Source organism: Aspergillus oryzae, chromosome 6 (assembly GCF_000184455.2).
Source record: "Aspergillus oryzae RIB40 DNA, chromosome 6".
NCBI classification, from domain to species: domain Eukaryota; kingdom Fungi; phylum Ascomycota; class Eurotiomycetes; order Eurotiales; family Aspergillaceae; genus Aspergillus; species Aspergillus oryzae.
In genome coordinates, this window is record NC_036440.1 from 3162937 (window position 1) to 3177317 (window position 14381).

General features: G+C 47.8%; 5 protein-coding genes across 5 annotated transcripts; 2 read left to right on the forward strand and 3 right to left on the reverse strand.

The window, feature by feature from the left end:
- Positions 1-1601: 1601 nt before the first annotated feature.
- On the forward strand, positions 1602-2006 carry AO090038000196 (DUF3632 domain-containing protein; the record flags this gene model as incomplete). Its single annotated transcript, XM_023238402.1, has 1 exon — positions 1602-2006. One exon carries the CDS (start codon positions 1602-1604, stop codon positions 2004-2006), a length of 405 nt encoding a protein of 134 aa, XP_023093033.1.
- A 1894-nt stretch (positions 2007-3900) lies between these two features.
- Positions 3901-5411, reverse strand: AO090038000195 (uncharacterized protein; the record flags this gene model as incomplete). Its single annotated transcript, XM_023238403.1, has 4 exons — positions 3901-4005; positions 4036-4104; positions 4172-4211; positions 4348-5411. 4 exons carry the CDS (start codon positions 5409-5411, stop codon positions 3901-3903), a joined length of 1278 nt encoding a protein of 425 aa, XP_023093032.1.
- A 1752-nt stretch (positions 5412-7163) lies between these two features.
- Positions 7164-8006, forward strand: AO090038000194 (formate/nitrite transporter family protein; the record flags this gene model as incomplete). Its single annotated transcript, XM_001825100.1, has 1 exon — positions 7164-8006. One exon carries the CDS (start codon positions 7164-7166, stop codon positions 8004-8006), a length of 843 nt encoding a protein of 280 aa, XP_001825152.1.
- Positions 8007-8154: 148 nt separating this feature from the next.
- On the reverse strand, positions 8155-9300 carry AO090038000193 (putative sarcosine oxidase; the record flags this gene model as incomplete). Its single annotated transcript, XM_001825099.3, has 1 exon — positions 8155-9300. The coding sequence occupies one exon, from the start codon at positions 9298-9300 to the stop codon at positions 8155-8157; it is 1146 nt and encodes a 381-aa protein (XP_001825151.1).
- A 2791-nt stretch (positions 9301-12091) lies between these two features.
- AO090038000191 (uncharacterized protein) lies at positions 12092-13840 on the reverse strand (the record flags this gene model as incomplete). Its single annotated transcript, XM_001825098.3, has 1 exon — positions 12092-13840. One exon carries the CDS (start codon positions 13838-13840, stop codon positions 12092-12094), a length of 1749 nt encoding a protein of 582 aa, XP_001825150.1.
- Between the last annotated feature and the right edge of the window lie 541 nt (positions 13841-14381).

Genomic DNA, 14381 nt, shown 5'->3' on the forward strand with positions numbered 1-14381 from the left:
GTTCTCATCCGTCCGTTGCTTGTGCTTGTATAACGTTATATAGCGGGATGAGAGGACGAACAACCTCCTCGACGCGTTGGAATCGGGCCTCTCATATGGACTCAGATATCGGCCATTTTGCAGAAATCCAACGAGAAGCCTTCCAAGAACGATGTAAGAGCATACTTTCATCACAGTTTCTTATTACCACGAGTGTGGAAATTAACCCCACAATATCAAGGTATCCCTGCTTCGGATCCTGGTTGAAACAAGTGGAGCTACGAACGGCCGCATCGGTTTCAAGTCCCGGCTTTGGATATTTGGATTAGTCGTCGTGTTCATTTTTGCCTCTGTGCATCAGACGTGAGTCCCTTCATCTCTTTATCCCTACAAATACTAATTGGTAAATCTCAGTGTCTCAATCACAATGTGGACAATGTTTCAGTTGGCTCTGCACCCCGAAAATCAAGACATCACCCGACGCGAAATCCACGATCTTACTCGCCGCGACTTTGTCCCAATACCTATGTCCGAGCTCAATATGCGAACCCTCAGAAAGGCTTCATGCACGGACTCATTCATCCGCGAAGTCTTCCGGATGAAGGGTGACGCCGTAAACCTAGTACGGATGGCACGCAAGGGTGTCCAATTAGGAGATTATATCGTTCCCAAAGGTACGTTAATATACCAAGTCTCCACCTACAGACTCCTAAGGTATGAGTCAGGTTCTCTTGTATTACCACTGGTATCACTATTCCATTGGTCCCCACGTTATAACGAAGGCGACCCGAAGAAGCTCGATGGGATGCGGTGGGTAGAGAAGCAGAAGGCAGCTTCTACTACAGATCCCGGGCATCTTTCATTCGGGCTTAGCATATGGACTTGTCCGGGGAGGTTCATGGCTGTTGCTGGTATGTTCTGAACAGGTGGAGTTAGAAGGGAGATGCTCATGTCACTTTGCAGAGATCAAATTGGCTGTTTTCGCACTGCTTGCGGATACGCGGTTGGAACTTGTTGGTGGGAGGCATGATGTTGCTGACAATTTCAATGTAACGGGGAATCCACCGGAAGGGGAATTGGTGTTGAAGCGAATTAGTGTTTGCTGAAACCAAATCTGGTTTATATCTCCGTGTCTTGATTGTGCATCAATGTGGCCTTTGCTATGTTTAGAGCTGCTGAATGGCTGTATGATCAACATGTACTTCTGTCTTAGCTGCTGGCTGATCGACAACCAACAAAGAAAATAGTTCAGCCTATCAGCGTAGACAGGAGTTCACATATAGATATCTCGCTGTCAGCCTGTTAGAAGCTATATTACTGCCGAGTAAGGGTCCAGGGAGAGAAATCTCTTGTTCAAGTTGACCCTCACAACGATTTAAGTCCCCGTCTGGTTTCACCACATCAACTCTTTTATTTCCCCACTGTCTTCTTTCTCTTACCTGAACTTTAATTGAATCATCATTTGACATTATCAGCTCTCCAAAATAGACCACCTCCGTGATTCTTTGTTGAGCTCTGTGCCTATAGACACACCTTCTACCGCAGCGATCGACCATGCTCGTAGAGATCGGGAAGGTACACGCCAGGCTGTCGCTTGGGGTGAGTTCAAGGAGGTTCGAGACATGGCCTTCAGTAACCGGACCTGGGTGGTTACCAGCCGATACTGCGATATTGGAGATGGTGTAGACTCCCTTGAAGGCCATATTCATTCGCTGTGGTATATGTACTACGAGCTTGGCAGAAACATCACCCCCGAATCATCTGAACATGAGGGATTGGTCCTCGATATCCTCCGCATTCAAGGAATGGGGCCGTTGACGCGACCTGCACGCGGAGTCTCCGGGATTGATATCGCAAGAACTGTCGACGGTACACTGTGGAACGATCTCCCTTTCATGGTTGGCGATATGATCAATTGCTGGATCAATCACAGTGCTTCTATGTCAGGAACACACCGTCTCAACTTTGCAAAATATATGATGGCGTTGGAAAGCCATTCGGACGACAGGAACTTGACCAGGTCATAGGCCAGAGCCAGGTACTTTCTAGGTGTCTCAAAAGCTTGACCAATGTTAAGGGCATTAATAAGGGGAGATAGGCCATTTGCGGCGACTTTCCCGTCGCTTGCTTTGGTCCCGAACTGATCAAAGCATATCCAGAAGCAAAGGTGATTCTTACGTATAGGGATGTGGATGAGTGGCATCAGTGAGTGTCGGTGAAAGTCGATAAATGGTTGTAAACAGTCTAATGCCGTGCTCCTAGGTCTGTGAGCAGGACAGTGCACTCTCTGGTCAGCAGTCGGTTCTAGGCGACAGCAGCCAGAGTCGCAAGAACGCTCGGGATGCAGACTTCCTGGGTTCGACCGACATGGCTCAAGACATGGCAGGGCTTCTTTGAAGGAGATTTTGAGACCCACGGACGTAGAGCATATTGTGAGCATTATGAGCTGATCAAACAGTTGGTACCGGCTCGTCAATTGCTGATTTTCCACGTCCGTAAGGGATGGAGGCCTCTCTGCGACTTCCTCTGTAAAGCTGTACCATTGCCACCATTTCCACGCGGAAATAACCCCCAGAACTATCATCATCGCTTTGCCCTATTAATGCTCTATGGTAATCATGGCCTGAGCTATGTGTTAGCCTGTACGGCAGGAATTGTGTTTCTAGTTTATATAGTACTTTTGGCTGTAGCAAGATAACCGGATATGGGGAAGATTTACGGTTATATTTCATTGTAATAGCAGTTTTGTTGTTTACTCAAGGATGATAATTATCTTGCGTTATTGATCTGGGGATGGTTATAGAGTAGTATCCAAAGTTGGATCATTCGCATAGGACTTGGTGAAGTAGCTAAAGCACTAGCGTCGGCAAGTAGAAAAATATATATAGCACGCGAGTGTTTAAAGTTCTCATTATGACTCACCTGACTTATTCCTAGGGATGGAAATGATTGGATGGGACAGAAGGGTCCTCGTAATTCTTTGAACGTTGGATCTACCTAAATATTATGGTTACGCAGAGATTAGTCCTGGCGTAAGTTCAGTGAAAGAGTGGCGTGGGACTTGTGGAACGGGCCGGCTCTTATCAAGGCCTATCCGTGCCTTTTTCTCGAGCTTCAGTACCTAGGCTAAGTGGCAAGGCTCTAGATATGCGACTGCAAACCGGAGGGTGACCTCGAATGCTCATCTTCTTTCTCTGTCAGCAGGAGAAAGTAAGGACCAATGGGCGAGGCCTTCAAAAATATGACAGGGATAGGAAATTCTCCGTGGCCTTGAGCCTGGACTAGTAGTAGAGACGTCGGCACTGTTAACCAAGAGAGATACACGCTCTACGATGTAACATTATCAACACATGAAGCCAAGCATAGATCGGGATATATGTACAGTGAAACTCCTTCGAATATAACACACCCCTTCGCCTCCCTTGAATGCTCATGGCCAGGGGCTTGATCATCGCTAAACGGCATGAGTGGAACAGGACGCCCTTTCGTTCATCAATACCGGGTATTAAAACTTGATAGACAAAACATAACCTAGACAAAAACTGGTGCCTCCTACTAGAATGCTCCCAACCCTGTCTCTGCCACTCTTAATGCCTTTTCCCATTTTCCTCGTCCATCGTTTGGCGATCGGTCGGTGCCCAAGACCACAACTCCAGCAGGTGCGTTACGGTAGATACCATCAATATCACCCCTACCAGAGAGGATATGACTAATCCTACTGGAAAAACAACCAAACATACATATCGACCGAAGGTGCCTCCAATATCATGGGGATCTGGCACCGTTCTCCATGCCTGTAACGATATACGATAGAACTCCGTCAAGATCCAGTATCCTTCAACTGGTTCTAAAGCCAAGAGAATAAAATGAATAATAAAAAGCCGGCGAGCATCTTTCTTCGTACGCAAATATCCTTTATTTTCAAGCCAGGAGCTCGCACTTGGCGGAGGGTCCAGTCTTGAACGATGACTGATTGTCGACTCGTCCCACCATGTTGCATAGATCCAGACCAGGATCCAGTGCCAGCTATAATAGACGAGCCAGTAGAGTACATACTGGTTGAAGGTGCAGTCGTCGCAGTTTGATGACATAGCTTTTGGAAGGGTATTTGTAATATGAACCGTGCTTTGAGAGTGGAGAAGATATGAGAAATCCGAGGTAGATTGAAGAAGGATGATGGCGAGAGACACACCACGTTTTTATGTTGGGCACAATCACGTGGTGAATGATCCCTGTCCGTTGATGTCGTATCGATTGTCCGACTGAATTCCAGGATCAGTTAAAGTGGGGGTTGGTGCCGGATTCAAGTGATTGTCCATGGAGTTGTTCGATCGTTGCCTCATGATAAATATCCTCTAGTCCATTCACCATATATTCAAAGCCAATATTTGTATTCCAGCAGCACCTGCTAAGATATAACCCCAGCTGCCTGGTACAATATTGACAGCACTATTCGGTACCCATGCAAGACTTTGATTGGCTTGCTGGACATTGAGGGCATGAGTCGAATTAACGCTGTCGAACTGCCCAGAGAAGGTAACCGTAAAATTTACCTTGAGGTTCTCGTCGCGGCCAGCATAGAACTGGTATTGGGTGGAATTCATGTCAACTGAACCAGAAAATTCGAGCCCCAAGGTGGTATTTGTTACAGATCCCTGCATGACCGTCGTGGCTGGCCAGCGCATATCTGTATCATGCGAAGCACAACTCTGCGCTCGGAGACGGAATAAGCCTTCGGAATCACTGATGCGAGGACTAAGATCAGTAACTGTGGAAGCATTGAAGTCAACGGCACCCGGCGCTGCCGGACTAGTTGAGACATTCATGATCATTGTGTCTGATGCTTCGGTGCGAGAAGCTGAACCTCTAGTTGTGACGATGCCGAAGAGATCCGGCTCTGAAGCACACGAGTCTCCTTCCCATATGATCTGTGTATAGGATGTATGAATTTCGCTCACAGCTTTGGTGGATTCCCACGCCTTGAACCCTATGATAAAAGGGTTTTCAGATCCAGCTGGGTATGGAGGCTGTGGCCCTATCCAAGCATATCCTAACAACCGGAGCTGCTTCGTACTTTGACATTTGTTTCCATTCGTAATATTGTATGACAGATACCCTTCTCCTTGAAAGTATGAACCGTCGTATATAGTCGGGCTGTCGGTCGAGTACGCACCGCTTTGCGATGTCCAGTTCCACGCATGTCTAGGAACAAGATATGTGTTGCTAAGTGCATTACTTGCTCCACTTCCACACCCTGAAGGACTTGAGCTGTCGTCGCCTCCACCACTGCCGTTATCACTATCGCCGTCACTGCTACTGTCACTATTGCTGCCGCTATCATAATTACCTCCTCCCCCTCTCCTAGCGACCACCCCCCCGTCGAAAATGGACAGCAGAAGGAGGTACCAAGCGAAAAACACGTGGGATATCATTGTACCTAGCCCAATCTGTGGATACTGCAGTGTACAGCGTGGCGCTGCAGGATAGAAAAAAAAAAAGTCTCCACCATTTCGACGGACGGGAGATTCAGAGATTATACGGTTTTCAGGACTTCCGAATATAGAATGCCAAGTGCTTGTCCTCGTATTACTCGGTCAGCCTGTACACTGCCGTGCGTGCCATTGGTGGAAAGGCTTTCTGAACGATTATCAAAGTTCAAACTAAGTGTAGCATTTCCTTGGCGGGACCCTGTACTTTGGGGTGAAGATGTGATATCGTAGAATCATCATGCACTACTTATAGAGACAGAGCTTCATTTACAGAAATCTTAGAAAGAATATATTCTCCCACCCTTCAACGATCCGAAAAAGGTACAACAGCGAACAGATAAACACAATCGCTTCACCAATCGCGTGTGTGGCGCCTCCGAAGAATGTTGACCTGATCTGCAGACAATTACCCAGATAGGTATATTCCGGTCATCTGATTCGGCATGCTCCTGGCGCTATACTGAATCAAGATTTGAAATCTGGAATGGGCAGGCAGCGGGGCTCTTGGTATCTCAATTAAGCTTGGTGGTAGGGTTAGACTCAGGGCTGAGCACCAGGGGTCCAGTGTTGCCCAGCACGGGTTATTCCGAACCCCACTGCTTAAGACTGAAGCTCTCTCAATCATATTTGATAATTCAAATCTTGTAGCTTCGCTATTGAAGGCTGCGATATCTGCTTAGTTTAATCAGTCTTATCTTTTAATGGAATATTTGACTTGTCGTTTATCTTAAATTGACATCTATTTACTAGGGTTACCATAGTATTGTCACACTCGGTGCCCCCCCGGTGCCTCTTCCCTTCACATTCACTAAGGACGTATACTCATATGGTAGCTGAAATAATACAAAATCTCATAATGCGAAAGTGGACAAATGTAGATATAAGTCATAGTATGGGCTGATCGCAAGGAAACCCTGTTTTCACACCATATGGTGCTATGTAGCGGACTGTCTGATAGTCCAAGTGACTTATATCGTCACACAGGTTCGATGTCAGCATCGGCTACTGCTTTTAGATGGCAATTTGACTGCTGAAGAGCGGCATGCTTTTATCTTTTTATTTATATGTTTGAAGGTACCAATGTCCGGGACGAAAGGCACTTTTTCCTCATTGGAAATTGATATCCGCGCCTATGATTCATTCTTCATGGAGGTATCCCAATGGACCGGCTGTGTCCAAACCTAAAGAGGGCAGATAGTTATAGTTAGTGGTCTCGAAGAAACGCGCAACTCTATTTTCGCCACGAACTAATGACGTACACGAGTCTCAGAATTTGCTAACACTTTAGTCCATATTTCCGAAGACCCGCGGAGATAGCTATGCTGCCAAGATTTCTGATATGTTGATCCCAGTCGCCCTGCGCTGCTGCTGGTCAATTACTATTTCCAAAATAGGGAGTTGTATATACTGGTTGATGGGATCTTTGCTGGTCCTTGGATCTGTGGTCCGTACAAATATAAGTATTTATATTCTTTTTAATTCTGTCGTAAAACATGCTTTCTGTGCTCCTGTTTGTGTATGACAGGCTACGATTGGAGCCGATGTTGCAACGTCAGCTTTTCAAACTTGATAAAGTAACAGCAGAAGTATGTAACTCAGATATTGTCAGTTCTCACAACGTCAGAAATTTGCTAAGTTGAGATGCAGTTACCGTATCTCTAAACAATCCTGGGATGGTCTCTTCAGCTTGCTAAAATGGACCCAACTTTCGATCCCACCAAGGAGACCTTGAACCTGCTGGTTAGCTCCGGTGTCGCAAAAGCGCGATTACCCTGGCCAGACTTACTTCTCAAATCGTTCCTCGCTGGGGCTTTCTTATCCATCGGTGCTCTTTTCAGCCTAATCGTTGCGGGAGGCTCTCCCTCTCTGCGCGCCGAAAACCCTGGGCTTGCTACACTGCTATCTAGCTTTGCCTTTCCAACCGGCTTCGTCATCCTCACCATCGTCAATACAGAGCTCTTCACAGCCAATGTATTCGTCTTGATATTAACCACGTTCATGCGGAGGACCACATGGCTCGACCTTGTCCGCAATTTAGTCCTATCCTACATCTTCAACTTGGCAGGCTGTCTATTCGTGGCGGGCTTTCTGTGCTGGTGGTCTGATACCCTGTCCACAGATACACTCAAAGGTTTCGCCGTCACGCAAGCCGAAGGACGGGTCAACGTGCAATGGTCCGTCAATTTTCTAAGAGGGGTCGGATGTAACTGGCTCGTGGGCTTGGCGATATTCCTCTCCATATCCTGCAAAGATAAAGTCTCCAAGATCTATGCGATTTGGATTCCGATTTGGACGTTTGTTGCGGTTGGGTATCAGCATTGCATTGCAAACTTCTTTCTCGTGCCGATTGGGATGTTTTACGGTACGAATTTTGGGGTTGGGAAGTTTATTTACCAGAGTGTGATTCCGGTTACGCTTGGCGATATTGTTGGGGGTGCTGTGCTTGACGGCGTGTTTATTTGGTTTTTGTATGGGCATAGGATTATGAAGAAACGGCCAGGTGGTGAGCCGAATGCTGGGGACCATCTCCCGTCTTGAAACTTGGTTCTGTTGTGTAGGATATTACCACGTTAATATGTCAGAACGATTACGTTTGGAGTCAGTTCTCATTTGATTTATCTCATGGCTGATACTCCAATTGCTCAATTACTCGACAGACGGAAACAACAGCAGATCATTAGATACATTATAGCTTGCTTCTACAACAAGCACTCTTTGGAATCCCAAACTTTGAGACATCCTCCTTAGTCCTTCCATCGATTGCTAGCTCAGCCAGAGCGCGACCAAAGGCGGGGGCAAACTTGAAGGCATGCGCAGCACCCAAGCCCACAATGATGTCTTTGTTGTTGTCCAGTGGGCTGATAATGAACTGCCGGTCTGGTGTGATCGTATACTGACAAGTGACAGTGCGAAGCGGCTGACGTTCCTTGTCGGGTATAAAGCTCTTCATAAATGAGGAGAGCTGCTCAAACAACTGGGGCGACTGTACATAGGTACGTTGCTCAGGTGTCATCAAGTTGTTCGACCAGTCACGACCGGCTTTGATAGTCGGCTCGCCGTAACATGGGAACCCATAGAAGGCCGGATCCCCGCCCCAAATCCACACGGGAAATCGATCGGGCTGGAAAGCAGCTGTATCTGTCGGCTTGAAGTAGGTGACTTGTTCCTGCATGACAGACAGGGGAATATGGACTCCCAAAGGTGCGAGTAGCTTATTCGTCCACGCATCGGTTGTGAGAATCACCTTGGCTGCGTGGAATTCTCCTTTCGGTGTCTGAATAGTAACCCCTCCCTCCTTCTTGGGGACCACACGGTCGACAGGTGTATTCTCCTTCAGGATCGCGCCCTTGGAACGTGCCAAATACTGCATGGCGGCAACTGTTTTGGACGCATGGGCTATACCCGTGTCGGCCGTGTACACTGCATCTACCGTGTCGGGGATGTCGAACTGGGGCCAGCGCTTTTTCACCTCCGTGGCATTCAGAATTTCATGGGGTAAGTTTGTGACTTTTAGGGTGTTGATTAAACTTTCGAATGGTGAGGCCTTCTCCCGCGGGACGAAAACCAGGCCTCCAGTGATAGTAAGCAGCTTTTGGCCGGTCGCTTCTTCCAACTCAGCCCAATCTTTATAGGCAGACCGAGCGAGCTTCACGTATTCGGGTAGGGGGTTCGAGGTCCTAATAATGCGTGATGTATCGTGGGAGGCCCCGTGTACGTGACCAAATTCGAATTGCTCAAATGCGATGACTTTCTTTCCCCTCTGCGCGGCTTGGTAGGCCGCTGCACTTCCTAGGACACCAAGTCCGACAACTGCTACGTCGTATTGCTCCATATTGAATGATATCCGTCAGTAATACTGTCTAGGTCTTCTGGTAGTGGATTTGGCATGCCATGATTCCAATTTATATGCTTGCGTCTCGGTTCATACGGGCCGCTCACGTGGTTCTTGCTGAGGGGTCTGGATGGTTGCGGCGTTGATTGATAGACTTTCGCCAACAGGAAGAATGAAATCCTGGGAAAGAAGCGAGTCTGTTGTTCTGGTCAATGAATTTCTCGCATGGTAGAACCGGCTTACGTAGAAGTCGTGCTTACCGTCAGTATCATGGCGTCCTCCCATCCAAAAGAGTAGAAAATAGGTCTATCCGCTCCACGCATTCTATTGGACCATCCATAAAGTATCAGCTTTAAGCATAACTGTCACGTCTGACTGTGTAAGGGAGTAAGTCAGTGGACCCGGGGCAACATCCGGGCCCAGTGTTCAACCCCGCTCCAAACAGTATCGCGTCGATTCAAAATCCGACTAACGCGGGCCGCTTCCGACCGGACCACACATTAATACAATTGGACGAAAGAGTCTTGCTGCAAAATGTACTTCTTACCTGTACTCCGACACTACCTCGTCAATCACAACATCTAGTTCCCACAATGAATGACAACAATGAGATGAGAGCCCCACGATATGCCCTCGCTTTGCCAGAGATCGCTTCTAATATCTTGAAATCACTTGAGAGGGTCGTTCAATAACGCCGACAATTTTATGCTAATTTCATCGAACAAGCAAGAATGTATCTCATCGACAATCACAGAATCCCTCAATACGATGCAATACTACGCGGACTAAGGTTTCCAAGACTCAGTCTTTTATATCTCGATGTGGAGCGTAGCCATAAGGAAAGACAGGATTGGCAATGCCATATCCCTCGGTTAGGATCGCATCGGATTAGCGTGCTGTTGTTCGACTATCGTTGTGGGATGGAATTCGGACTGACACCGCATGAAATGGATCAAGTTATCGATCAGATTCCAGTGAGTCCTGCAAACGTGCCTTCCATTGGCCTTGTTTCGACACAAGTTGACCTACGTTATATTTACTATAGGATACTTTCCCTCAACTAGAATACATGAGTTTTAAAAGTAGGCCAAAGGTCAATAAGGGTGCATTCAAGCGGTTGAATGGACAACTCCCTCGGCTTGGATGTATTGATCATCCAGACTGGTGGGGAAAAACGGACTGATGCATGGGAAGGCTCTTGACCTCTCTGGGCTTCACAGACAACGGTCCTGTCTCACACGAACTGAGAACTGGGCATGTGACTAATATCTACATTATAAGTCTGAATAGATTTCAAGAGCCGACTTTTGCGATAACCTCCCTTCCCTGATTCTTGGGAATTTAGCGTCTTGTATAAGAGCTCATACCGATTACATCTCACATTTCCCCGCCCTCAGGAAATTCCCTTCGTTCAATTTACTCGAGTATATCCAGCAACTTCACCAGTCGTAGCCCGGTTGCTCAGGTCAAGGATGAAAATGTAGTTCATCATGCCACGGAAGCCATCTCCTGCTATACTGAAAGCGAGTCAAATCCATATCTCTCTAGTGGTGGTCGTAGTACTAGTATGGATTCATTGAACCGTGTCAGGCCGGATACATATTCCAGTGTCATTGCTTAAGGTTGTCTTCGGAATTCTTGCGTTCATGGCAAGCCTCGTCCTGAAATACCTCAGGTTGCCCTTGTTTTGCGGGACAATGCTTGGCCGGCTACCAATAGAGACCAAGATACCCTTTTCTTGTCTAAACAGCTGCTACACGACTTCACTTGTCGCGAGTCGGGCTATCAATTTTCCACTAGGTTCGGGGCGGGCTCGAAAATTATGAACAGAAACCGACAACCACTCTATTCCTTGTCTACTGGGAGTCTGCGAGATATTCAGGAAGCTGCTAGCGTCACTAATCCTAACAATTTTCCCTGGCTTTGTCCATGCTCCACCCAACCCCGGCCAACAGAGTGGAGCCATTCACTTAAGGGTTATCAGATTTCCACACAACTACCGAAGACGTACCTAGTTTTATTGGGATTGTCGCCATTGCTCCCATTTCGGGACTACAAAATTACCCATGAAAATGCCATACTAGGCTTATTGGCTAGTATCAACTGAAGCATCAGTCAGTGGAATTTTCAAGTCCCGGCTCCAGAGTCCAGACGATCCGCCACGATCAAGCGGGGCAGATTAGATTGCCTTCACCGGCAATATCATTTTTATCTGATCATCTGATAGGCGAAACTTCGAGAAGTGTGGATGATGTGGAGACGCGTGTGAGATTTTCACTGCCGGACTCTTGGAGCCTTCTTTCTAATGGACTTGTAATCATTCATTATTCATTTTGTGTCCTGCTAATGTCTAGCGAAAGGATGGGTATGACTGCGACTTATTACAAATTTGTACTGTACGCTGGAAAAGGGGCTCCACAGTAGTGGCTATGCTATCATTTCCACTGACTTGCCTTTGGGCCGATAAATTATAGTATTTGCCTCATCTCAGCTGGTGAGGCCACTCCTCTGCCTCCGAGGTCGGGGAGAGGGTTCCCCTGGACATACTGATGCATTATATTGGTTGTACACCTGGATGTTGCACTATGTGAGCAATGAGCGGGGTTTTGCTACATGTCCTTCAACTTGGTCTAAATCATATGTAGTTGTTAGTACAAGATTGAATGATAGTTAACAAGATGCATATATGGAATGTATGCTTTAACCTCTATGCTCTATACTATATGGTATGCTATAAAGCGCTGCAGATTTGATGCAGAACTTGCAGTTCGGGTACAACGTAACCAGGCCACTATGGCAAGCTCACAAAAGCCAAGTAAATGTTATAGGTAGACTCCAACAGCATCTTCTCTGAGTCGCTGTATGTCCCGTTAAACACAGGATCAGGAGTAATTGTACCCGCGTCGATCTCCGAGGAAAAGATTTCCTGACTCACATCATACACCTCCGTCGTAGCCGGCAGAGTCCCATCAAGGAGATACTCGCGGATGGTATTCACCAACCCCAAAGAACCAAGACTGATTGTGGTATGGCCAGGTCCCCGTCTAACCGCAAGTTGAGATGAAGTAGGAAGCCAGCGGTGAAGACGTACCGCAGAGTTGATAGGGGTAGTGGGGTCATGCAGCGCGTTAATGATCAAAACGGATGTATTCTGCTTAGTGAGGATGGCGTTCGTCTCCCCGTTAGTGAGCTTCGAGGCTCCTAGGTTCGGAACCCGTGGGCGAGTATCGGGGAAGTTTCGGCAGAAGGATAAGGTGGACAGATCCGCATTCAACCATGGGGTCTTCTCGGCAAGAGAGATGTTGAGGACCAACTGCGCAACTTCAGGAAGTTTGGTATGATTGGAAGGGGCATTATCAGTGCATTGGATAGGCCATCCAGCGAAAGAGCCGGTGTCAGGTGCAATGGCATTCGTTTCTGGACCTGCTGCATCCGTCAGGAGGCTGGCGACAGGGTCGGCATTTCCTTCCTCGAGTGCGCTCACCGCCAATGCGACAGCGGGCCATGAGCTGGGGAGTCTCAAAAAGGAATACATGAAAAAGCTGAACATTCCAACTGTGATGGAGAACGATCCGTCCGATACGTCAATAGGGTTTCTATATAGAGACGCTTGTAGATTGGCAAGGCGCGTGGCGATGTCTGTAGTGCTGTTTCTGGGGGTAGTACGGTTTCCCGGAGCTTTGTTCAAAGCACAACCCTCTATGCCGGCTTGTGTACAGGATGTAGCCAGATCATTGATAGAGTCACGGACATATAACTCATCATAGGGAAGCTGGCTAGTATATGGTTGCGCATTCGCGGCGGAATCGAAAACACCATCAAAGATAATCTTTCCGACTCGTTCTGGATAAGTCTGGATAAACTCGGCACCGAGGATAGTTCCATATGAAAAGCCCCAGTAGTTGAGGGTTGCATTGTCTGTTCCTTCTAGGGCATCGATGATAGCTGCTATGTCACGGACGACATAGGCGGTGCTGGAGGTGTATAACGCCGGAGAATCATGGTCGGCACAGGCACCGGCGAGCTCTGCAATGGTGTTATCATAGTCCTTCAGTGCTGCGTAATATGAGGGCATGTAGCTCTGGTTGCGAAATTGGCTATACTCTATCTCAGCTGCTGCGGGAAGGGCGGCAGATGCGTCAGCTTCCTCGCCTGCCGAGTCGAAGCATTGCAGGAGAGGCCGTGCAGAACCCGTGCCACGTGGATCCCAAGACACTATGTCATAGAAGCCACCTGTGATGTTGACCATACCCTCTCCGGCGCCGTTCAGGAGGAAATCGGTTCCAGCAGACCCAGGGCCGCCTGGGTTTGTGAGAAGAGAGCCTTTGCGTTGGGATGCAGGCACGGTGGCATTGTAGCGAGCCAGCGGAATATACGCCAACGCGCCGTTTTCTGGATCAGCGTACTCGAGTGGCACCGTGAGGGTGGCGCAATCTAGGGATGGATTCGATGTGCATGGTGACCATTGGATGCTCGCAAGAGCAGGGGCTATCTGCAAGTACCCGAGAAGGTAGAGCTTCGTGGACCACGGACCAGGCATATCGACTATGACCAAACCTTAATGACTTGAGAAAACGGATGTAGGGGATCGCCATCATGATATAGCATTTAGTGAACGAGTCAGCTCCCACCAGCTACCGAACATGAAAAAGTTTAACTTGGGTGCAATAGTTCCACTCACCAGTCGATGACCCAACGACCACAGAATATCTACTCCGTGATAGGCATATCCAGTGAGCTAGGTGGATCACTAGTTCCACCCAGTGCATAGATCGGCGATCTTTGCTTCTGTTCGGGCTAGCGTGGAATCTCTTTTGGATATGGCGCCTCGCTACTAGCGAAAAATATACTCGGAAGGTAGCGCGGCAACCCGAGATTCTTCCCTGGGAAGTATGCGCTAATACACAGTATTTACAGCGCCAAGGAACAAATTCGAGTCATGGTGTGGTTCTCTTAGGGATACCCGGTACCACTCCACGGTAACGGAGTGTATCGGGTTCGCAACTTCGCTAGATTTAAGGCAAGTTCAAGAGACTCTCCGAGAGACAGAAAACTTTTTCGAGCCGACTTCCCTCCCCACA